Raw genomic sequence first — 25,595 nt, 5'->3', positions numbered from 1 at the left:
GCATCTTGATTTTGTAGGACTATGGATAGCTAGCCCATCGATATTCTAAATTATCAGTTTGATGAATTGTTTAGAATCATCTGAAACGTTTTGCTCAGGTAAGAGTCGGTACCATTCCCATTCTGCAGACTTCCTTTTTCGGCTCCATGCCTCCTGTTATGGTTTGAAGGCTACTTTTCACATTTAACCCCGGAGGGATTCAGAGAAAGTCAAATAAGTCACTTGCGTCTCCCCTAATCAAATGCAATGTGTTTGTGCTTGAAAGTGGCATCTTCTGGTAGGATTTGTTTCTACAGGAAATAATTGTATAACTTGAAGCACATTTTGGAATTCATTTTGTTTTATTATATAATGCTGACTGAAACTGTTGATTTACAAAGTTGTGATGGATCTCAATAAAACAATGATGTAGCCGAGTGTTCTATCATTTCTGTGATAAAGCGAATTTGTGTCATGCTCTTTAATTGAGAGCTGTGTAATTTAATGGCAATCTCCTTTTCTACAGATCATCCTATTAGATGAAGCCACAGCATCCATTGATTCAGAAACAGACCAACTGGTGCAATTGACAATCCGTGAGGTGTTCAAGGAATGCACAGTGTTAACCATTGCTCATCGGATAAACACTGTTCTGGAGTGTGACCGCATCCTGGTCATGGACGATGGACAGGTCAGCCGTAGAAAGGGCATACAACATGTAAACTTTTCTGACAAATAATTGTGTGGATGCAGCTGAAACCAACACCTTGGTGAAAGAGTCTGTTCTGACAATATTTTCAATATGACTTCACTTTACTATCTTTTATGAATTTTGAAACAGGTCGGTATTAAATAGGCTGTCCTAATTATACTGAGGTTGTGTTTGAAGCAGATGAGCTCTATTCCCCCTATGAATTAGTATGCAAGATTCTACTGTGACAAAAGAAGGAACATATTTTTAGGGCACACATTTCCAGAGAAATTGTCTAAAAAACCACAGGCTTTACATGAATCATGAATGGGTATCGCATGAATAATCAAAAGATTTATGATCTGCTGAGCATGCTGAACCTGATCCCAGGCTCCTTTGATGTTTATCTTCCCCAAGAAATTATTGTAAACATTTGTCAATTTGGTGCATAACACGCTCTACCGATTTAACGCTAACATAAATATTGGGGGATTGTAATTTAACATGGGCATCATTTAAACTGTGAAATGGTTCTCCCCTCATCTCTCTGCCATATTTCATTTAATTGTATCCTGTTTCTCCAAGAAAGTTGACCATCATGTAATAACTCATGGTAGATATCAGTCATATAATATCCCACTGATGTTACAGGTAATTTAGTTTACATAAATTTTGAAATATAAAAATGTGGGTAGCACTAGGGCTTGCAGCACTGTTTGTGCCAACCTGGGTGACCCAAGTAAACTACTGACAGCAGACCTGCAATTGCAAACTAGAGAAACAGTGTTAACTGCTCCATTTCGACTTTGCCCTCACCATGTGTGGCAAATGCAATGCACTGCTTTTAATATATGTCAGGCACCCCTAAGAAAGGCCTCTGCTCCCAGGAGGCAGGGTACCTTATATTAAAGGAGTGGGCATATACGTGCAAGCTTAAATGTCCCTATAGTGCCTTTATCATTAAATTCTACTATAAGAAATAGGTGGTCCATTGGATGACGCTGGACTTTCACCGGGGCAGACCTGAGGCCGCTAGCTCCATTATAGTACCACTTACATTTTATGAGTTTGGTATCAAACAATGTGCCTTCTCACCCCTGCCATAAATCTTGTGTCAAGGGTTATGTGGCATGCACCACGTGACTACCTTAGAGGTTGTCCAACTTGTTGCCCCAGCTCCCCTGTGCTCTGCCTGGCAGCCCGCATTTGCTGCCACACAGACAGAATTCTGAACTCCTTCCTGGCAGCGTGCACTCTCCCAGGAGTCAGGAACAAAGGCCTTGGCAGGAAGGAGCTCACACCTCCTCCCTCCCAGGAAGGCTAGTGAAGTGGCATATCAAGGTGCCGACCTGTAAAGGTTGCACACCTCTGATTTGCATCACAGCAGACTCCCAAAGGAGAAAATAGCCCTCCCCAGCTAAAGAAGACTTCTGCCATTTTTAAAATTGATAGAAATAGTGGGCTCTGGGTGAAAAAGGTGACCTACACCCCAAACATGGTCACCTAAGGGGCAGATTAGCCGTTGAAATTATTGTAAACATTTGTCAATTTGGTGCATAACACGCTCTACCGATTTAACGCTAACATAAATAATGGGTGATTGTAATTTAACATGGGCTTCATTTAAACTGTGAAATGGTTCTCCCCTCATCTCTCTGCCATATTTCATTTAATTGTATCCTGTTTCTCCAAGAAAGTTGACCATCATGTAATAACTCATTGTAGATATCAGTCATATAATATCCCACTGATGTTACAGGTAATTTAGTTTACACACATTTTGAAATATAAAAATGGGGGTAGCACTAGTGGTGATAATGTCATCAATAAGAGCTGGGATGCCTTCACAAAAGTCAATCAAAATAGCCAAAGTGCCATCCAAAACTAAGGAAAAACTGTAGTTTTCAGCATGACTTATCACTAAATCATACGCTTAGAAACATGAGTGATTTTATTTCACTCCTATGTGGACTCAAACCACTGCTTGGATTATCACTAAATTATACACTTTGAAACATGAGTGATTTCATTTCACTCCTACGTGGGCTCAAACCACTGCTTGGATACTTCGATGCCGAAACCCACCAGGTCATCATCCAATCCACCATACTTTTGAGACTGGACTACTGCAGCTCCCTGTATCTGGGTGCGAACAAAGCAGGAATACATCACTTTCAAAGGGCACAAAATGCCGCCGCTTGGATGCTCTGTGGCCTTCCCAAATCTTGCTCTATCTCCAGTTTCCTACATAGGCTTCACTGGCTCTCGTGGAGAACAAAATCAGTTTCAAAGTCCTGTGCATCTCTCACAGAATTCTGAACGCCCAAGCCCCCAATATCCTTGCCAATCGCCTCACATCCTACATACCAAACCACCCGCTGTGCTCCTCTGACCAACACCTAGCCTGTGTTCCTCGTGTCAGAAGAGCTCGGGCTGAAGGGCGTTCCTTTTGTGCCCTCAGTCCAAGACTCTGGGATGCCCTTCATGCCAACATCAAGTGTAACCAAGATCATTCGTCCTTTCAGAAGGCTATTTGAGCCTATCTCTTTCCTAATTAACTTCCTTGCCTAAATCTGCAGTCTACTGTTTCCTGTTGGTCCTGGGATTAGCGATGGAACGCCCATTGCTGGGGCAGCTATGCGCTCTACAAATCCGGTAACATAACAGAATATTTCCTCAAATATCAATTGTCTGAAAATACCAAATACATTCTTTGTTCTCTTGCTAAATAACTAAACACTGGCTTACTATTCTATTAAATACATCACACAGTAAAACACATGACACAAAACAAAGTTGGAAAATGGCTGTAAAATGTGCTTTCTAAACAAATTGTGGCTTTGGAGATTTGGTAAAGAACTTTCAACTATGTAAGAAGCCATTTTTAGTTATGGCATTACCCAAGAACTTTTGATTTTACTGTGCTTACTCACAAGGGCTTTCAGCCAGCCCCATGTCCATTGCTGTACTGTTGTCATTTAGATGTTCTTCCACCCACTAGAGAATACAGTGTGTAGAAGTGGGTCGGCCAACTTCAGCCATTGGCTAACTTCACTGTGAGTGACAAATTCTTCAGTTTCACAAGGAGCACATCCACACAAGGTAGTTTCCTTCAGTTCCAGGGACTGCTATAACATTGTGTGCTTCCCTGCAGCTTCCCCAACATTAAGGTTGTAGGAAAGTGCCCTTTGTGTTTGGTCACCCTCCACTTTTTCCTCCAATTCTGATGTTTATGACTCTGAAAGTGCACTGAAGTCAGGTGCCCAGCCCCCAGTGCCAGTGTTCTCTCCCTAAAAATGTTATGTGTACATTGACAATCCCAATTGGTAAGGACTTTACTACCTTAGAAGTCTCTAGTATATGATATCTGTGCTACCCAGGGCATGGGTGGTAAAGGGGTCCCCAGGGCTTGCAGAACTGTTTGTGCCAACCTGGGTGACCCAAGTAAACTACTGACAGCAGACCTGCAGTTGCAAACTAGAGAAACAGTGTTAACTGCTCCATTTCGACTTTGCCCTCACCATGTGTGGCAAATGCAATGCACTGCTTTTAATATATGTCAGGCACCCCTAAGAAAGGCCTCAGCTCCCAGGAGACAGGGTACCTTATATTAAAGGAGTGGGCATATACGTGCAAGCTTAAATGTCCCTATAGTGCCTTTATCATTAAATTCTACTATAAGAAATAGGTGGTCCATTGGATGACGCTGGACTTTCACCGGGGCAGACCTGAGGCCGCTAGCTCCATTATAGTACCTCCTACATTTTATGAGTTTGGTATCAAACAATGTGCCTTTTCACCCCTGCCATAAATCTTGTGTCAAGGGTTATGTGGCATGCACCACGTGACTACCTTAGAGGTTGTCCAACTTGTTGCCCCAGCTCCCCTGTGCTCTGCCTGGCAGCCCGCACTTGCTGCCACACAGACAGAATTCTGAACTCCTTCCTGGCAGCGTGCACTCTCCCAGGAGTCAGGAACAAAGGCCTGGGCAGGAAGGAGCTCACACCTCCTCCCTCCCAGGAAGGCTAGTGAAGTGGCATATCAAGGTGCCGACCTGTAAAGGTTGCACACCTCTGATTTGCATCACAGCAGACTCCCAAAGGAGAATATAGCCCTCCCCAGCTAAAGAAGACTTCTGCCATTTTTAAAATTGATAGAAATAGTGGGCTCTGGGTGAAAAAGGTGACCTACACCCCAAACATGGTCACCTAAGGGGCAGATTAGCCGTTGGGGCTAGTAGCCCATTGGCCACTTACAAATTCAGATGGTCTAGTGCATTGTGGGAATTGTTGTCCTGCCTTCCACGAAGTTACAGGCAGCTACCATGTTTTCTCCGTACGTCAAAGCATCTTTTTCCAAAGTTTACCACTGCCAAGGCTTGCTGGTCGCCAGTCCGGTAACCAACCCCTCCCCTCGATGCTGCACCTAGAGGAAACTCCATCTGACCTTCGACTGTCATCAGCAACAACCCCGGTGTATTTTTGCATCTTGCTCCCTACAGCACCATGTAAGCAGTAAAAGCAGTTCTCCAGCAGCTCATGTTCAGCACTAGGGGCAGCTGGACAACTCTGCACCAGAGCTTCATGTTCCAGGTAAAATTGAGCCGACTATCGTAGCTTCATCCTGGGACCCACATCACCTTTACACTCCTTGGGTTTCATGCAACTCGTCCTGCAAGTGAGCGATTATCAATATTGCTTTTTCCCATTGACTGAAATGCAAAAGTTCTTCAGTTTTAAATTGCTGTGGTTTATGATTTCCTCTAAAATCCATAACTCTGGTTATGGGTTTGCTATTTTGTTTGTTTTGGTGTCTGAATTATAAATTGGTATCAGATTTATATTGAGTCATCTCAATTACTTATCGTCCATGTTGGTCCTCTGAAATGGTTAACACATGTTTCTCTAGTAAAGCCTGAATGATCTTTGCCACTCTACCAAGACTGAGGTAAGGATTTAAATAGTGTGAATCCAAGGACCATATTTGGGGTTTCTGATAGTATTGCGTGGTGAAGTCTAACCAGCATCCCTACATTACACTCCACCTTCCAACAAAGGTGTTGCCAACACAATGCTTAAACAAAGCAAGCATTGACAAAGCCATAAGGATAGCAGTCATGGCCAGACCTATCAGATTTTTATATGCTTGATTACAAGTTCCTATGGTAATCTCCATGATACTCTCTCAAATGTACTTTTACATCAAGTCCAATTGATAGTTTTAAGTTCATCTGTACAAATCTAATACAGTTATATGATCTGGGATGAATCCATTTTTTTTTTTGTGAAAATCTTTTTATTGTTTTCAACATCACCAACAAACATGAGAATGGTCGATCATGTTTCCATAAGACATAGTTCACTGACACATGTAATAAATTATAGGACATTCGTTCGCAGTGTCCGGGAGAATTAACCAGTAATAAACATCCTAATTATCCCAAGTCTCCTGTTAGGTTAACAACTAGAACAGTTGCAGGATATGAATATAAAGACTTGCATCTGTGTCATAGTACTCCATGCATCAGATCCATTCACATTCCCGCCCTCAGTTACCCCCCCTGTACCCTCCCCCCTGCCGGCGCGTAACTAAAAGGTTAAATATAATAGAATGGCATATCTATTCATCTATGGGCCCCATATCTATCACTAGTTGTATATCATCATTGATCGGGGAGACACTTCACGCTCTTCCTCCTCCCCATCCAGGTAAGTATCCTGTTAATCCCCATCCTCAGTTAGAGCACTCATCTCAGACTCAGACTCTATATCCGCCATCTCCAGCTCCGCAACCAGGTCCTTCCACTCTCGAGCTGCATCTAGCGCTATGTCATTGCGAGACCTATGAGCCTGCTGCATGCAAACTATGCCCTCGCTACTGGCCCACCTAAGCAACTCAGCGCGCCATCTGAAGTAGCTGGGCCCCGCCGCAGCTTTCCAGTGGTACGTAATTTATCTTTTGGCAAATGCAACCCCAGATCCAGGAACTTACTTGTCACTTTTGTTTTGCTAGTGTGTGGAAACCAATGTAATAAACAGGTCCCCTTATCCGGAGTAATCTGCCGCCCAGTTACCCTGCAGAGTAAAGTGATTATCTCTTCCCAGTATGTGTCTAGTTGTGGGCAATCCCATAGCATGTGTAGTAGGTCCGCGCTCCTCAGTCCGCATCGGAGGCGTTGCGCAGTGTCTACATGGAAATACTGATTGATTTTTGCTGGTGTAAGGTACGCTCTGTGAAAAATAAAAAATTTAATTAATTGGAATCCGGCATTTCTAGTGCCCTTCCATGCCCTCTTAAGGATGTGCGACCAGGCTGAGTCGGGTATCTCTTTATCTATATCCGCCGCCTACTGCGCTTGCAGCCTCTGCAATGGTGTCAACCCTTCCCCAAGCATGCGCCTATATAAATAAGTGACCGCCTTATACGTGCCCGCCGTCATCACTACATATTGACATGCTGCATTTACTGGTGGTTCTAAAAGGCCAGTGCCCCAATGTTTTTGAATGGCAGCAACGAGGGCCGCATGGATCAAGAAATGGCCCAGAGGGAGCCCAAAACTCTCCTGTAATGCATTATAGGGCAAAAGTTCACCATCTCTGAATAAGTCCCCTACCATCTGAAACCCCAGCATCTCCCATTCCGCAAGAGCAGACCAATCCCCCCCATGCAGTAGGGCCGTGCACATTCTCAACAGTATCTCTGGGGCATAGGGTCGCTGCACCCCAATTCTATTGTGGTAACGCTTCCAACAATGTCTCAGTGCGCTTTCTTCGACCGATAGTCCCTCAGCCCGTAGTTTTTGCTGTAATACCACAAACTATAACGCATGCCGCGGCACATCTGGTTCGGTCCGGTCCATGAAATTCCATGAAATTCCTGTGCTACTGCCTGGGTAAGGCCCTGAAACTGCACCGCCAGATAGTATAGTTCGAAGTCAGGGACAGCAAGGCCCCCCACCGCTCTCGGGCGTATTAGAGTGTCCAGCGCTACTCGGCGCCTACCCGTCCCCCAGATGAAGCCACCCACCGCTGATCGGAGTTGTGGAAACAATGCTACAGGTATCCTTATGGGCCAGGTTCAGAAAAAATATAACAGTCGTGGAAGCGCCACCATCTTCGGCACCGCTCCCCGGCCCGCCACCGACAACGGTAAAGTTCCCCAGAACTGCATGCTGCCCTTGAGACCCCTAATTGCTCTGCCTATGTTCCCCTCGAGCAGGTCGTCCTGGGTATGATATACATGCGTCCCCAAATAGGGGAGGAACCTGGGCTCCCACGTTACATCAGACAAGTGTGCAGCCGGGTCCCGAGCCCTCGCTACCGGAAACACACAAGTCTTTGCCCAATTGACTCGCAGGCCAGAAATGTCTCCGAATCGACCAAGCAGTTCCCGCGCTCCCTCCAATGCCCATCCAGCATCCTTCAGGAAGAGCAGCAGGTCGTCTGCGTATAGTGAAATGTAATGTGTCTGGCCACGAAGCCTCAGGCCCTGGAACGCCCTCCCCAACCTAGCTCGTGTCGCCAGCGGCTCTACGGCAAGGGCAAATAACAACGGGGAAAGCGGGCAACCCTGTCTAGTGCCACGTCCCACCGGCTATGGAGAGGAAATTACCCTACCAACCCTCACTCTAGCACTCGCCGAGGAGTACAATATTTCAGTCCAACGGACATACCCCTCCCCAAGTCCAAAGGCTCTCATAACTGAAAACTAATAGGGCCACTCTAGACTGTCAAATGCTTTTGCAATGTCTACCGAGAGGCCCACTGCCTGGTTATCTTCGCCATAATCGCCACTCAACATGCGTACAAGCCTACCTATGCTGCCAGCCGTGTTTCGAGTAGGGATGAAACCAGCCTGATCAGAATGAACCAGCCGCGTCATAAGAGGAAGGAGCCACTTAGCCAGCACCAGACTCAGAATCTTATAATCGGTGGAATGCATAGATAATGGTCGATACGCCGCTGGGTCCGTAGCATCCTTTCCCGACTTAAGGAGGGGGATGATAATGGCTTCCCTAATTGAGGCCGGCAGTACTCCCAGCAATTTGGCCTCTCTATACACCGACAGCAATCTAGGAGCCAGAACATCCACATAGGCAGAATAGAACTCAATGGGCAGTCCATCACTGCCCGGAGTTTTGTTGCGTGCCAGCTGTTTAATGGCGCAACGAATTTCAGCAATCGAGATATCCCGTCCACGGTAGGCAGCTCCAGGTCTTCTAAAAACGCCTGTATTTCAGTCTCCCCAGCATGCAGGCGACTCATATATAAGTCAGCATAGAAGGAGCAGAACCGGTTGTTAATCGAATGTTGCGTATATTCCAATCTCCCCGATGGGGAGGTCAGCGCCAGGATAGGGACGCATCTCGGGATGGGGTGGGCCAACCATGCCAGCAAGGTGCCCACCTTATCCATCTCAGCATGCGCCCGGGCCAGATATGCTCTGTGGTCATAGCAAGTATTGCTCAATCCCCGTTCCCAGCTTGCCCCAGAAGGCTGAATCTTGTAGCAACTCTGGGCGCAACCTCCAGGTCAGGACAGCAGGGTGCTCCGCGGCCCAGCAGAAACTCACCAGCAGTGGATTGTGGTCCGAGACGGTACGTGATAAATACTCACTATTAGCTGCCATAGCAGCCAGACCAGGACTACACAATATCGCGTCGAGCCGCACATGCAAGTCATGTAGGGCAGAGAAGTAGGAGTAATCTCGCTCGACCAGGTGCTGCGCCCGCCAGACATCCACAAACCCCAAGTGATCCTGCAGAAGTACAGGAATTGGTAACAGTTATCTTAGAGCGCTCGGCATGTAAAGGTTAGGGTATCTCAATGACTAGTATGCGTTGGTGTTCAGGTATGAAAAAGGTCGGCTACCTCGACCTAACAGACAAATCACAAAAGTGGTTTTCTTTCAAAATACTACAAATTTCTACCGAGCACTCAAAGTCCATAAATAACAGTCCTTAAGTTTGTCAAGATTTCCAATTTATTATCTTCATTGAAAATTCATCTTCAACAATCCAAATTAATTTCTGACGCAGCCAACACGTGTTTCGTCTGGTCTGTTTCGACCTTGACTTCTTCAGGGCTGCAACCCAAAATAATAAAACAGATGATAATTATATAATTACTATTGAAAAAACAATTTCTAAAGGTATAATCTGGCTCATAAGATTATACACACAACAATAGTTTGGAAAATTGTGTACTTCCTCATTCCATGATAATATTGTTAGTATGAAGGACAGAGGCCAAATTAACACTTTAAACACTTCAAAGTTCTATAATACATGTATCTATAACATATTTCTTAGCCAGGTAAATTCCTCTAATAGTTACAATCCTCAGTTTAGTATGACTGTATATAGTCTTTTAAAGATGCGATCTCATCAAGCTATAATACACCCATATAACTAAGCATAATCGTGTAGCTGTTACTAAGCTGTTATCATTAGTTGTAATGGTCAAATTCTATTAAGACTGGCTTACCCGTATACTGTCACAGCGTCCAGAATTTTATATTATTCGGTATTATTAACAGTCTTAAATGTCATTCTAAAAGAGAGACAGAGGGGAGGATAGTCTGCAGTCTCAATCTGTCTAATAAGCCAACTGGCCAATAAATCTAAAATTAAAGAAAACATAAATCCTCACCTCACATTCTAAGAAGTAGTAGTCATCATGTCATCTCGCAATTATTTAATTCTTGACGTTTATCCTCGGTTCAGTTCTATCTATTTGCCACATTGAATCTTCGGCTATAAAGTTGATTCATTAGGTGGACGCGTACGTCACCTAAAATAATAATAAAACTATCAATATCCCATGCTCATAGTTATAAGTGCTAAAGTATAGCAATATGACTTAAGATATGCTCAACTAAACGCTCCTAGCGTGTGAAATATTCCGAGTACGAAAATCAGTAGCGTTCTACGTGGGCGCCATGTTAGTGCTCCTATTTATATTGAAGTTTCCTAAACGCCATTTTGGTAAAGTAAGTCTCAAACAAAAACATTTTTTTGTTTGAATGATAACTAAGAAAGTAGATATCTACCCATATTATGTAGTCAAGGTATAATCTAATCGATAAAGTGATGACGGCTTCTATATTTTAAAGCCTTCTGAATAATGGTAAATAATCGGTCTGTAATACCGAATAATAGTAAATTATCGGTCAGTAATAAGATTCGAAGCTCTTATATTACAAACAGCGTACACTTTATATCTAGTTCAAAATAATTAATTTAAGTAAATATTAGTTCGTTTCAGAGGAGCACCTCGGGGGAAAATCCGGTCGCCATCTTGGTTTGGGATTTGTTTCGCTCTTAATTTTCATAACGAAAGTATTTCTATCTGTAGTTAATATAATAATGTATTATAAAACTTGATCATTATTTAATAATGGCACACTTATTTGTTAGTTATCAATTGTGCACTCGCTTACGATGTTCCCAATCGTCTTGCCTTGTTATATATGGTGTATTATGCCCATTGGGAGCCACATCATCTCTACATCAAACAATAAACCGCAAAAAGCATCAGGATAACGGTAAGAGGGCGAATTTGGTCACAGTATCAATTTAGTATACTACAATTCATATTTATGTCTATTGAACATGCTTCGCTAAGATATTTATATATGCAACCTGCATGATATACAATCATAGTTACAATATAAACGTTGACATTCTTGTATTAGTGATTCCAAAGTACATCATGTTCTGGATATAATCATATACACATGTCAGATCATTATCTCAGATGTCAATATTGTTAGATTCTAATAGCTATTCTTGTCCCAAAAAGAATTCATATTCATGGTCGATGTTAAGACCCAAAAAGAATTCATATTCATGGTCGATGTTCCTGTTATTGGGCTCTAAGTTTTGCTAACCTATGAATTGGGGCCCCAGGCAGCGGCGGATGGGATCTGTCCATGGCCCCGTCCGCGATGGAATTAAAATCCCCACCCATCAATACCGGGTTTGTAAAATAGACCGCCAGGGCGTCAGACAAGCGCTCAAAGAAGGGTGCCTGCTCCACATTAGGGGCATAGATACTACAGAGGATTACCTCCCGCCCATTGAGGTGCCCCTGAACCGCCACACATCGTCCCTCTGGGTCTACTAGTTGATCAATCATCTGGAAGGGAATTCCAGCCCTACCCCAAATCAAGACCCCTCGCGCAAAAGCCGAATAAGTGGTGTAATAAAGTTGCCCTCGCCATCTGCGCTGCAGCGCCACCCCCTCAGCCCTAGTCAAGTGTGTTTCCTGCAGGAGTGCTATCTGCGCACCTCTGCGTACCAAATAGGAATGGACTTTATACCTGCGCTGCATTGAGTGTAATCCCCGCACATTCCAAGTCACACATTTCACGTCAGGCAAAGGACCCATAATACAGTTGTAAAAAAACACAGGAACTCCCCGTTCTCTTTTCGCTGCGCCAGCAGATGCTGTCCCCAATCAAAACAATCCCTTCCCCCAACAATCCCACCCCCCCCACAACATTACCCCCCCCCCCCGTGAACAGGCACCAACATAGTGTATCCCATCCAAACCAACCCAACAATTGCCTCAACCGGTGCTAAGGCAAACTAAAGGGGACCATCCGGTGGGGCTGAATAGAGCCTAGCAAGTAACCTGCGATCAATCAAATCCGCACCCCACTTCCGCCTCGGAATCCCCAGAAATGTAACCCTCCCATGCCCCCTCACGCATACCTCCATACTCCCCGTCTACTTAGGCCCAGCTCAGGGTCCCACTGTTTCGCATAACTAAAGCTTCATAGGGAGCCCACAACAATGATAACCACTTCACCTGATCCAGTCATACCAGACCTCCCCTTCCCACTAAGATTGTCAAGTCTACTCATCCAGTAGTCCGTCCGCCGTTCCAGGAGTAACCAGCGGCAGATGTACACTGTCCGATGCCGAGGAGTCCGCCTCTGATTGGCCTTCATCAGTTTCCAGGTCCGAGCCTCTCGGCGAGGCCAACAGCAAATCCCCGGAGATCGCCGACACCGCTTTCAGTACTCCTCTGCGCTCCAGCTCTGTTTGTGAAGTCGATGGTTTCTGCAAACCTCGTCGTCGGCGCCTCAATCGCCGTGACCTGTGGGGTTGGGAGTCTCTAGCCAGCTCTCGCTCTTCCATCTCTTGTCCATCTTTGCCAGCCCTGTAGGATTCCAGCCAAGCCCATGCCTCCTCCGGCGTGTCCTGAAAGTAGGTTTTCCCCTCCAGGGCTCTGGGCAGCTTGGCCGGGAATAACAATGAGTATTGGATCCCTTCCACGCGCAGTTCTTTTTTGACTGCCTGGAAGGACATGCGGCGCTGCTGAGTCTCGAAGGAATAATCCGGGAATAGAGTAACTCTGCTATTGTCAACCTGGAATGGGCCGTCTGTACGGGCATTCTGAAGAAGCAAGTCTCTGTCTCTAAAATGCAACAATCGTGCCACCACTGGCTGGGGAGGGCGCCCCTGCTGCGGAGGTCTCGCAGGGACCCGGTGCGCACGTTTCCAGGGTGCAAAAGGCAGATAAACCCTCCAGTGCCACCGTCGTTCTTAGCCAACCTTCCAGGAAGCTCACCATGTCAGATCCCTCTATTTTCTCCGGCAAGCCCACCACTCGAATGTTGTTCCGCCTATTTCTCCCTTCCGCCTCCTCTGCCCGCTTTTCTAGCACTGCGATCCGGTCCAGAGCACTTGTCATTGTTACAGTCAGTGCGTTCTGTGCAGGTTCGATCTCCTGGATCTTGTCCTCTACTTGTTTTACCCTGTCCGACAACTTCGAGTGATCCGCACGCAGTAGGCCCAACCCCGTCGCCACCTGCTGAATGCCTTGTTGTAGGGCGGTACGAGAGTCCGCAATGGCAGTCAGGATCTTATCAAACTGTAGTTGTATCCCTTGTTCTTGCGATAAACCATGCGTGTCCTGTTCATCCTGGGGCGGGGCCTGGGCGTCAGAAGGCTGTGGGTCCCCCTCCTTCCTCCCTCTGGGCTTGTTCATAGCGTCGACCACCAGAGCCCACTCCAAGGGACCGCAACGTGGGGTTATCCAATGCGTAGCAGGCGGTCAAAAGGGCCAGCTCCCAGGCCAGGTGGGTCCAGTAGGCGTCTTTTATCTGCCCACCTTGTCTTGCCAAAGTCGCCCCTTACAGCCCCATCAGGCAGCTCCTCCACTCCACCGTGCCATCCGCATAAGCCCCTGCAGTGCAACAGCAGCTGAGTTTCGCATCCACCGTCCTACCAAATATGAGCCAGAAGCCGATCCACAGCAGAGCTGCCCGGGTACCCCGTTATGTGACCTACTGCAGTTCCCAGTTTCTAAAATGAGCTCCAAGCGCCGATCCGCTGAGTAGATTTATATCCCGATCTGCCTGGACATGGGCCTCCTCGCCATCAGCCCCCCAATCCGCCCAGTCCAAGCTCAGCTGCTCCCAGTCCTGCGCGGTGGTCAGCAAAAGGTCCTACAAGCAGTCCCGCTGCCCGACGCCATCCTCCGGTGCCCAGCTCCCAGCGCCCCAGGGCCACACATCTGCAGCTTCAAGCCGCGGTCCCAGTAGCAATTGCCTTCCACTTGCCAAAGCAGGAGTTGCCAGCTCCCACTCCGCGGCCCGCTCCTGGGCCCCTATCGCCTCCTCGATGGTCTCTGACACGAGAGACAGTTCTCAGGAAGAGGGGGACCCTGGCCTCCATATCCACTGTGCCGGGCACCCGCAGCCACGGGTGGCTCCGAATCGCCAGCCGGCGCATGCCGCCCTCCGCTCCACAGCCGCCGGTCCCGCTGCGTCCCCAACACCGCTACCTGTCAGGAGCCGATCCGCTCCCCAGCTGAGGCCTGCGTGGGCCGCTCTCTGCTCTACAGCCCGCCGGCCCCGCCGCGCCATCGACGCCGTCCTTTGTCCGGAAATGATCCGCCCCTCGGCACAGGACGGGGCAGTAGGCTCCGATTCAGCGGTCCCCGGGACAGTCCGTTTTCCGCTCGCCGCCGGTACCGCGTCACTCCGCGAGGCGAGGCGCCCCGCAGTGCCGGCCAGCACAGCCGCTCGCCTCCCCGATGGGCTCGGAGGTACTCATGAAGGTGGCGCTGCCATTGTGAGGCTGTCACCCGCGATTAGCCCGGCCCGGGGGATCACCTCGCAACCCCGGAGCACACCATCCAAAGCCGTAGAGACCCTCCGCACCAGCTTTCCATCGCTTCCCTGTCCCCAGTGACTGCGTGGGGGGGTCTAGAGCATCAGTTTGCAGGATAAATGGTGGGGTCCGGAGCGGAGCTTGGCGCTCATGCTGCCATCCGCCTCGGCATCCAAGCCACGCCCCTTCATCTGGGATGAATCCATGCTGCCATTGAGTAACTTGTTTGTCAATAATTGGAGTTAACTTATGTACTAAATATTGTGTCTCACAATGTGACACAAATATTGGCTAAAGCAATAAATACTCATCCTTAGGCTTACATTTTTGTTATAAATTTCACACATATCACTCACTCTCATGATGAAGACGCTTTTCATAATATCCCTAAATGTGTTAAAAAGGAGAGGTGTGATTCCCCATAGTTATTTACATATTATATTAGTTTCCATCCCCCTCTTTTGACTTGACTTGTGGTAAGTGCTCAATTCCTGGCTGGACTGCCTTGGTTTAAAATTTGTCTGCAAAGGAACTTACAGCAATCCAAGGAAAAACTTAGAACGGAAGCTCCTATAAAGACTGCATTGTTTCCTGTTCTGCCACTTGTGAATAAAAGGAAAACGTACAAATTATGGTTGGAATGCCTGCACATAGTTTCAGCCCCTGGCATTCACCTTGAGCTGTATTCTAGTCCATTGTTCTTTATCCCACTAGGCCATGTCACACAGACAATACATATATGTAAATTGGCTTTGATATAGGAACAGTTGAGCCTGAACTGTTCACTCTTAAAAGGATCATAATTAGTTTCAGACCAGCGCTGGCCTTCTTAACCACAATGTACATTGAATCCATGCCTGAGCATACAAGTACTACTTGAGGTGTCACACTGAAGAAACCACAATAAGAGACTAAAAACCCACAGTGTTTTGTGAATTATATCTAGAGTGGCAATCTGAATGTTTAATGATGTCCAATTTGTAGTTGCTTTTCTAGCCTTTTTGTCTGAAAGGGAGGGATTTTACCCTTTTCAACAGTTTTCGTATGCAAAATCATATTTGTCAGAAACTGGGTTATTAATTTGAAGAGGTAGCCGCTAGTGAAACTGACCTGTGCCTGAGGAGTCAAGCTGTGCTGGGAGGCTGCCACACTCCAACTCCCACCTTCCACTGCTTTCTACTTTGCGCATTGAGACGCGTCACCACCGCGTGGCATGGAACGTGTGTGGGGACACGTCCAAGCCATGCCTGGACAAAGTTGGGCCAAGGGCGGGCCAGTCCATGCCGGTCAGAGCCCAGAAGAGGCTGGGCTGGGCCCCCTCTAACCCCTGGCCCATCAAAGAAGGAAGGCTCATCCACTTACCCATATGTTACTGAGTTACTATTATGTTATCTTTATTGCAAGGTGCCTAAATTATATTTATATTCACAATGAGCAAGCGAAAAGGCAGCACTGACCGCACGGGGTGCACCGTAGCTGGGATGGTGGATGCCTTCATTAAAGGGCAGAGTCAATGCTTAGCCACGAAATTGAGTTAACGGACCAGCGACTCTCATTGGACCCACTAATCTTGGAGAAACACTCCTCTCTTGGCAATTATTGAACAAGCAGCATCCCGTTAATTTCATCACAAATCCCCTCTGCACCTCATTTGGCCCCAGATTTGGAGGTGCTCCCTCCTCCTGTTACACCAAGTGGGCCTATTATGGTGACAAGGAGCCAGATTGCTAAACCCCAAGACGATGACAATAGCAGTGAACCACCAGTAAAACAAAGAAGGGGTGCGGGATTACAAAAACAAAAACCACTGAAAGGGTCTTTGAAAGGGACTCGCTCTGCCAAATCTAAAGGGTATGGAGAACCGGAACAGGGGTCAAGCCCTGTGTAATGACCACTGATCTGGCAATGTTGCCCTCTCAGAAGTAAGGTGAGGAAAAGAATAGAGACTCTGGCTACTGTGCTCCTGAATCCTCTCCAGCTTCAATTATCTCAATTTGAAGAGAGACTATCCATTATCGAGTGTCTAGACACACGCAGTCACCTTTATACACAATGTTCTCGCCCTGGTACTGAAGAAGGACCCTTGAGCCATTTGTAAGAGGGGGAGTGCCCACTAGTACCTTTTACCATAGGGGGTCATCAACCTCACCCACCCCAACAGGAATCCTAATGTAATAAGAACGCAAGTACTTCTGTCGCCTCTATCCCCCTTTGCAGTCAAAACCTCACTGCGCAAACTAATGGCCAATTCGTAAATTCTAGGGCATCTACAAATATTCCCCACTTGCCTCCTAGTAATATCTTAGATAGGCCACTAAGTAACTTGCAGCCATCAATTTCAGTGGGTGGTAATGCTGACATTTCAAGACAGGGGCTAAATACAGACTGGCAGGCACACACTGTGTGCCAATCACTGCATCTTCCACCCTCTGCGGCTGCCCTCATATTGGTCCTTGGTTATGTCCCCACGTTGAGGGAATGTCAGGAATCACACCATTGCATCTGTCCTGCACACTGATTTACACAAAGCATTCAGGACTCGAGTGACAGTTAAGCCTCAATTGGTCAACCTTTGGTATAACATAAGACATAGTACATATACACACACCCAAGATGGCCACCGCAGTGGCCACGGTGGTAGATGAGCGCTTTACACAGTCTAGTGGGTTTCTAAAGCGGGCGAGATTCTATCTGCGCACTTCAACTGAAGTTCAGCTGAGGAGACATAGTTGGTTAAGAATTCCGCATTTAGTATTCAGAACGGGAGTTGTAAATTCGTAGTATTGAGCATTTCAGTCATAATAGAGATATAGCCATAGTCATTTAGTATTTGAGAGCTATACGACATTCCGACTTCACGAGCAACAGCGTTCCGCATTCCAGCTTCGAAGTCAAGGAGAAATACAATTGAGCGGAGTCAGGCTACAAGCTGAGACACAGTAAAATCGGCGACAGTCTTCTTGAGGACTCAAACTGAATGAAAGGATTCAAACCTCAGAGACCGTTGGAACTCCATTCAGCCGCAAGCCGTTGAGGTAGAACTGGTACTGTAAAGCTTCGACTCGTTTCTACTGAACTAGTTAATGTTAATGTTAATGTTAATTGGAATTTGTTGAGCGCTCGTACGCCCGAAGGCTTCATGGCGCTATAGGAAGGAACCAGGCAAGGCAGTCAATAAGTGGAGCTGTACTGTCAGTAGTGAGCTTGAGAAAAAAGCCAAGTTTTCAGGGATTGTCTAAAGCTGAGGATGTTATCATTCAGCTTTATGTGGAGGGGGAAAGAGTTCCAAAGACCAGCAGCAAGGTGGTCGAAACAACTACCTCCAAGGCGCTTCCTTTTGAATGGAGGTACAATCAAGAGTGATTTATAAGTGGATCGGAGATGACGGGAGGGGCAGTATTTTTTGAATAAATCTCTGATGAATAAAGGGCCAGAGTCATTCAGAGACCTAAACAAAATACACCCGGCCTTAAAGGCCACACGCTGCTCAACTGGCAACCAGTGTAGCTGTTTAAGGCCAGATCTAATAGATTGCCTCCTGGGTATATTCAAAAGAAGCCTGGCGGCTTGGTTCTGAACAAGCTGGAGACGTTTGAGCTCTCCTATTTGGAGGCCAAGATAGAGACTAGTCTATCCAGTCGCATCCTTACCTTCGCTGTACTTACCCTGTTCTTTCCCTCCCCTTTCTTTCCTGCCTGGTTCCTCTTTGTGCGTTGTCTTCTTCAAGTACTGGTAATAGACTAGCAATTGTATATAACTGAACGTTACCAGAGAACTACGAACTTATCAAGGTGAAGCTGAAGAGAAGTCAAGGTACCCATTCTGAGAGCATTAGGTTTAGAGTAGTAAGACTTACATGAACCCTGTGCTAATCACATTTCTCTTGTTATCGAAAGCTGATTTCTCTTCAAGAAACAACCACACACATATACATAGAAGAGAGGCAAATGCTTCGAACACAGCTGGTAGAATAATTGCTGGTAAAGTGCATAGAGTATTGAATGTTGTAGGTTGCTTGCTTATGTTCCTTCTTCTCTGTGCATTAGGCATCCACGCAACAGAAGTCCTGACACTGAAGAAACTTCATTGTAACCAGGAGTAGCTGTGACGGAGTGTCTCTTCTCTCTCTTTCCAATTCCCCTTTCCCCCCTACTGGTTACGTAGCGCCTAAAGCTGCGGCACCGGCAGGCGGGCATTGGGATCAGCGTCCTTTCTGCTCCTGAAAAGAACTTGGCATCCTTGACAGATTGAAGTGCCCAAGTAATCTCTTTGCTTGAGCAGAATGGCCGAAGGGTTCAATTTCAAAGCTTTAGGTGAGATGTTAGTCGGAATCCAACGAGAGATTGGAGCTGTTAGAGAGGAAAATAAACATTTAAAACAGGAATTGGTAGCGTCTCGCCAAGAAACCCAAGTATTATCACAAAAGGTAGATGGATTGGCAATGGGAAACCCTGCCACTAGTTCTCCCGCTCCCACAAAGAGTATACCTGATACGGACCCCAAAAACAGTGGCTCAGGTCATCCATTCTGTTTCTCCTCTTATTCCGTTAGCCACCCCGGAAAGATTCCAGGGAGATCCACAGAAGGCTCAATTATTCTTAATGCAGTGTTCATTACACTTTATGTGTCGACCTACCCTATTCCCAGATGCCCAGTCCAAAGTTGCCTTTGTTCTGTCATATTTGGGAGGTGATGCTGCTAATTGGGCTATGCCTTTGGTAACTAATGATGATCCTTTTCTTTATAACTTTGACTCGTTTAAAACTGAATTTCTTCGGATTTTTGACAGAAGAAAGGTATCCCAGGCCACCGATAATGAGTTGCTGGAGCTTCGTCAGGGATCTAAAGATTTACTTTCCTATCTGACTCAATTTAATAAATTGATCTTAGAAACCAACTGGCCAGAAGAAAAGAGAGCTGCTCTTTTCTATAGAGGATTGCGTGATGAATTGAAGGACATTTTGGCGCAAATTCCCAATAGACCAACTGAATTATCAGCTCTCGTAGATTTGGTCCTGGAGTTGGATTTTCGTAATTCAGAACGTAAAGGAGAGAAAAAGAAGGACTGGAAGGTCAATTTTCCGCGATTTGATAGGATACAAGCAGAAGGTGAAAGAGCAAAGAATGATTACGAACCGATGCAAATCGGAGCAGTTCGGGGACCATTAAGTAAAATAGAAAAAGAGCAACGAAGATTGAAGAAATTATGTCTTTATTGCGGAATCTCTGGGCATTTCGTTAGAGAGTGCCCCAAACGACCAAAGACCCCGATTAAGGGAAACGCCTTGAACCATCAGTAGAAGGGGTTGCTCTGATGGCGAAAGATGAAAAGACGACTCCAGATTCCCACCAAATAATGAATACACTGCAAACTTTGATTCCCTATGTTATCTTGTCCTTGCCTTTCGGGCAATTAATGGAACCGGCCCGGTCTATCTGAGAAAAAGGCTCAAACTATCATCCTCAGTAAGACACCTGAGATCTAACAGCCTACGTCTGCTGAACGTCCCCAGATTCAGGCTCTCCCGAAGTGGCGGCAGAACCTTCACCGTCATAGCCGCTAAGCTCTGGAATAGCCTTCCTCTAGATCTTAGGTTTATCGAGTCTGAGCAAGTCTTCCGTCGCAAATTAAAAACCGGGCTGTTTGCCAAACGCTAATCATATACCTGTAGCCCTTGGTTTGCCATTCGGCTGGACATGTACCGGGCTTTCCTCTCGTGTGATTACCTGTAATCTTAGCGCCGGGACACCCCCGCTGGAGGTAGCCGCGCGCTCTATAAGCTTCATAAATAAATAAAATAAATGAATCTTACATATGACCTTAAGGTTCAGAGACCAAGAGATTTTGGGAGTAGCAATAATGCTGGATTCCGGAGCCACCGGGAACTTCTGTGACCTGAAATACGCTCGAAGGATGGGGATCCAAGCCATTCGCAAAGAGAAAAGTGAACCTGTACGTGCGGTCGATGGGACAAATTTGTCTTCAGGCCCAATCACCAGTCACACCGAAGGTCTGGAGTTAATTCAAGCAGATGGACATCAGGAGATAATCCAATTTAATCTCATAGATGCCCCGCAGTTCCAACTCATTCTAGAACTACCATGGTTGACAGTTCACAATCCCACCATTGATTGGGAGAATCGTACAGTTACCATGAAATCACAATTTTGTAAGGAGCATTGTTACCCAACCGGAGAAAAGTTGGTTGAACCCTCACAAGCTGATCTGCTTTACTTTGGGGGACAGTCCATCGGAGTTATTGACTCAATGAGTATCCCTACTGAATATGAAGATTTTGAAGCAGTCTTCAGTGAACAAGAGGCAGAGTTGTTACCGCCGCATCGTTCTTACGATTGTACCATAGAATTGGAGCCAGGAGCGGTCCTTCCTTGTAGTCGGATATACGCCTTAACAGAGGCAGAAAATGATCATCTAAAAGAGTATCTTGATCGCTATCTAAAAAATGGCTTTATTCAACCTTCTCAGTCACCAGTATCCTCACCCCTTTTCTTCATTCCTAAGAAGGAGGGAAATCTTCAGACTTGCATCGATTATCGAGCATTAAATCAGGTGACAATCAAGAATCGATACCCTCTCCCATTGATATCGGTCCAGCTCGACCAAATAAAGGAGGGTCAGATTTTCACGAAACTAGATCTACGTGGTGCATATCACTTGGTTAGAATGAAAGAAGGCCATGAGTGGAAAACAGCATTTAGGACTAAGTTTGGCTTATTCGAATACATAGTAATGCCTTTTGGTCTTTGCAACGCCCCAGCTGTTTTTCAACATTTCATAAACGATGTTATGGGAGATTTGATTGATAAGGTGGCCATTATCTATTTGGATGACATCTTGATATATTTTAGAGACCCAAGGGATCACTCAGACCATGTGAGGATGGTGTTAGAACGCTTATGAGATCATCGTTTGTATGTAAAGCTGGAAAAGTGTGTATTCAGTGCAACCAGCATTGAGTTTTTGGGATTTGTCTTGTCTCCGCAAGGAATAATCATGGATCCGAAGAAGGTACAAGCTGTGGATGCCTGGCCACCTCCCAAAGAGGTAAAAGAGATTCAAAGATTTTTGGGGTTTGCAAACTTCTACCGGCGATTCATCCAAGGATTTTCGCAATTGATTGTACCGATCACTCGCCTTCTAAAGAAAGGAGTAAAATTCGAATGGACCAACAAAGCAGAAGTAGCCTTCCAGAGTTTAAAGAAGAAATTAATTTCAACCCCCATCTTGATGCATGCAGATCCCTCGGAACCATTCTTTGTGGAGGCGGATGCCTCAGACCAAGCTATAGGAGGGGTATTGTCTCAAAGACATCCAAGTACTGGACAGCTTCATCCAGTAGCTTACCTCTCTCGAAAACTGAGTCCGGCGGAAATAAATTATACCATTGCTGAGAAAGAGCTCCTGGCTGTCAAGGACGCTTTTGAAGATTGGAGGCACTACTTATTAGGTGCTAAACACACAGTCACAGTATTTTCAGACCATAAGAATCTCCAGTTTTTGAAGACAGCGAAAACTCTGACCACAAGACAATTACGTTGGTCTTTGTATTTTGCAGATTTTGACTTTGTTATAACTTATCGTCCTTGCAATAAGAATGGGAAAGCGGATGCTTTGTCCCGAATCAACACAGAAGAAAACGAACATCCTGTGGAACCACAACCCATCATCCCAGAATCTAAGATTATTGGAACAGTTTCTGTTGATAGCTTCCAAGATGAAGTCCGGAAATGCCTGTCATCTGAATAAATTCAGGAATGGATCGCTCAAGGAGATGACCGGAAGATACAGCAAGAGTTACCTTATTAACAGGAAGCCTTGTATCTTCCCACTACGACATTACAACAAAAGGCTCTTCAAGTTTGTCATGATTCCCCCCTGGTAGGACACAAAGGAATTTCCAAGACCCTGGATTTGGTGCAACGTTATATTTGGTGGCCTGGTGTATCCTCTGATGTCAAACGTTATCTCCAATCTTGTGGGTTATGTGCTCGGAGTAAACCTAGTAGGCAGGCTCCTCGGGGATTGTTACAACCTCTTCCCACTCCCACTCATCCGTGGCACACTGTTTCAATGGACCTTATAGTTGATTTTCCCCTCAGTAAAGGATATAACACAATTCTGGTAGTTGTAGACACTTTCACAAAGATGAGTCACTTCATTCCTTTGTCTGGGTTGCCAACTGCCCGAGAAATTACGAGACTATTCAGTGAACACATAGTCAGGTTACATGGAATTCCGAAGGTGGTGGTATCAGATCGGGGTTCCCAATTCATTTCCCATTTTTGGAAGGCATTCTTAAAAGGGTTAGGTGTAGAGATCAGATTATCCACCAGCTATCATCCCGAGACTGACGGTCAGACGGAGAGAATGAATCAGGACTCGAGTGACAGTTAAGCCTCAATTGGTCAACCTTTGGTATAACATAAGACAGAGTACATATACACACACGCAAGATGGCCGCCGCAGTGGCTACGGTGGTAGATGAGCGCTTTACACAGTCTAGTGGGTTTCTGAAGTGCGCGAGATTCTATCTGCGCACTTCAACTGAAGTTCAGCTGAGGAAACATTGTTGGTTAAGAACTCCGTGTTTAGTATTCAGAACGGGAGTTGTAAATTCGTAGTATTGAGCATTTCAGTCATAATAGAGATATAGCCATAGTCATCTCGTTTTTGAGAGCTATTCGACATTCCGACTTCACGAGCAACAGCGTTCCGCATTCCAGCTTCGAAGTCAAGGAGAAATACAGTTGAGCGGAGTCAGGCTACAAGCTGAGAAACAGTAAAATCGGTGACAGTCTTCTTGAGGACTCGAACTGAATGAAAGGATTCAAACCTCAGAGACCGTTGGAACGCCATTCAGCCGCAAGCCGTTGAGGTAGAACTGGTACTGTAAAGCTTCGACTCGTTTCTACTGTACTAGTCTATCCAGTCGCATCCTTACCTTCGCTGTGCTTACCCTGTTCTTTCCCTCCCCTTTCTTTCCTTCCTGGTTCCTCTTTGCGCGTTGTCTTCTTCAAGTACTGGTAATAGACTAGCAATTGTATATAATTGAACGTTACCAGAGAACTACGAACTTATCAAGGTGAAGCTGAAGAGAAGTCAAGGTACCCATTCTGAGAGCATTAGGTTTAGAGTAGTAAGACTTACATGAACCCTGTGCTAATTACATTTCTCTTGTTATAGAAAGCTGAGTTCTCTTCAAGAAACAACCACACACATATACATAGAAGAGAGGCAAATGCTTCGAACACAGCTGGTAGGATAATTGCTGGTAAAGTGCATAGAGTATTGAATGTTGTAGGTTGCTTGCTTATGTTCCTTCTTCTCTGTACATTAGGCATCCACGCAACAGAAGTCCTGACACTGAAGAAACTTCATTGTAGCCAGGAGTAGCTGTGACGGAGTGTCTCTTCTCTCTCTTTCCAATTACCCTTTCCCCCCTACTGGTTACGTAGCGCCTAAAGCTGCGGCACCAGCGGGCGGGCTTTGGGATCAGCGTCCTTTCTGCTCCTGCAACGAACTTGGCATCCTTGACAGGGAAGGCCAGTCTGAAATAACAATCCAACTAATGGATAACTCACTTCACTGGCTGACTGCCCTTACAACAGATCTGACCAGGGGGCTAGCCCGTTTAGCCAGCCAAATTATCATGGCAAGGAGGGTAGGGTGGGTGGGTTTGACTCCAAAATCATTGGAGAGTGATTGTGTGGTACTAAATTTCAACAACCGTGTTAGAAATGAGATTTCTGGTTGGCTAGGGCAAGCGCCTAAGCAAGGCATAGACCACCACTCTAGTCAGGGCAAGGGAGTTACACACTGATGATAACCCCTGCTCACTCCCTTGGTAGCTTGCCACAGTAGTAAGGCTTATCTCAGAGGCAATGTGTAAAGCATTTGAGCAACAGACTCACACAATAGCGACACACTAGGCACACCACAAAAGAAACTCCATACAAGGTTATTAAAGGAAAATAGCCTTTGTATTACTCATAAAACACATTAGAACATAATCACATCTGTAAACTGTGCCACCTGGCACTAGGTATGACTTTACAGGGGTTTATATACATTACAGGGCCAATCGGGCCACTGTCATAACCATTATATCTCACTAGTAGGGAAATCAAAACAACCAGTAATTACTGGCATTAGGGCACTTAGTATAATTCCATTAGGTATGCATGTCATAGCATAGTATGTGACACATAATCAACAGTAGGGCAGGGCATCATTCCTACAACACATTATGCCCATTTCAGGCAAAGCCACACTGCACAATATGCCGACACAACCCTGAGAGCCCACTGTCCTCCCCATCGGTAGTTCCAGTGCCTCTGCACTCTCCACCTGGACAGCACTGTAGTCCGGGGCAGTTCCTTTACTCCTTGGGGACTATTCAGCTTACTCCCCTGCCTTAGTAGGGAGTGGGGGCCTCCATCGAGGTTACCCCGAACTGTTCAGACCCGCAACCAGGCCTTTGCCCCCAGCAGTAGGGCCATGGGGTCAGGGGTTACTCCGGCAGCTGCCAACTATCATCTGGGGCAGCTGGGGTTACTCCGGCAGCTGCCAACTATCATCTGGGGCAGCTGCTACCCTAGCCATGTATGTTGACGCCGACTCGGCTCCTCACCTGGCTTTTCACTGGACACTGTAAGCAAGGGGATGAGGTATGCGACTCATCCTGTCTCCGTAAATGGATAATGCCCGTGGTGCTGGAAGGAATAAGAAAAACATGCAGCTGCCCGGATGCCAGCCAAACCTGCACTTCTGCATTGCTG

The 25,595-nt window shown here is 46.1% G+C and overlaps 1 protein-coding gene across 1 annotated transcript in view; it reads left to right on the top strand.

The window, feature by feature from the left end:
* LOC144798009 (ATP-binding cassette sub-family C member 12-like) overlaps positions 1–25,595 on the top strand; it is a 2,245,771-nt gene that overhangs the window by 2,134,536 nt on the left and 85,640 nt on the right. Inside the window, exon 29 of the mRNA XM_078668799.1 lies at positions 506–670. Coding sequence (XP_078524925.1) covers positions 506–670 — 165 coding nt within the window. The remainder of the gene's footprint in view (positions 1–505; positions 671–25,595) is intronic.

This window comes from Lissotriton helveticus, chromosome 12, assembly GCF_964261635.1.
Source record: "Lissotriton helveticus chromosome 12, aLisHel1.1, whole genome shotgun sequence".
NCBI lineage: Eukaryota > Metazoa > Chordata > Amphibia > Caudata > Salamandridae > Lissotriton > Lissotriton helveticus.
Note: the sequence above shows the minus strand (reverse complement) of the source record. Positions and strands in the feature narration are given on the sequence as shown.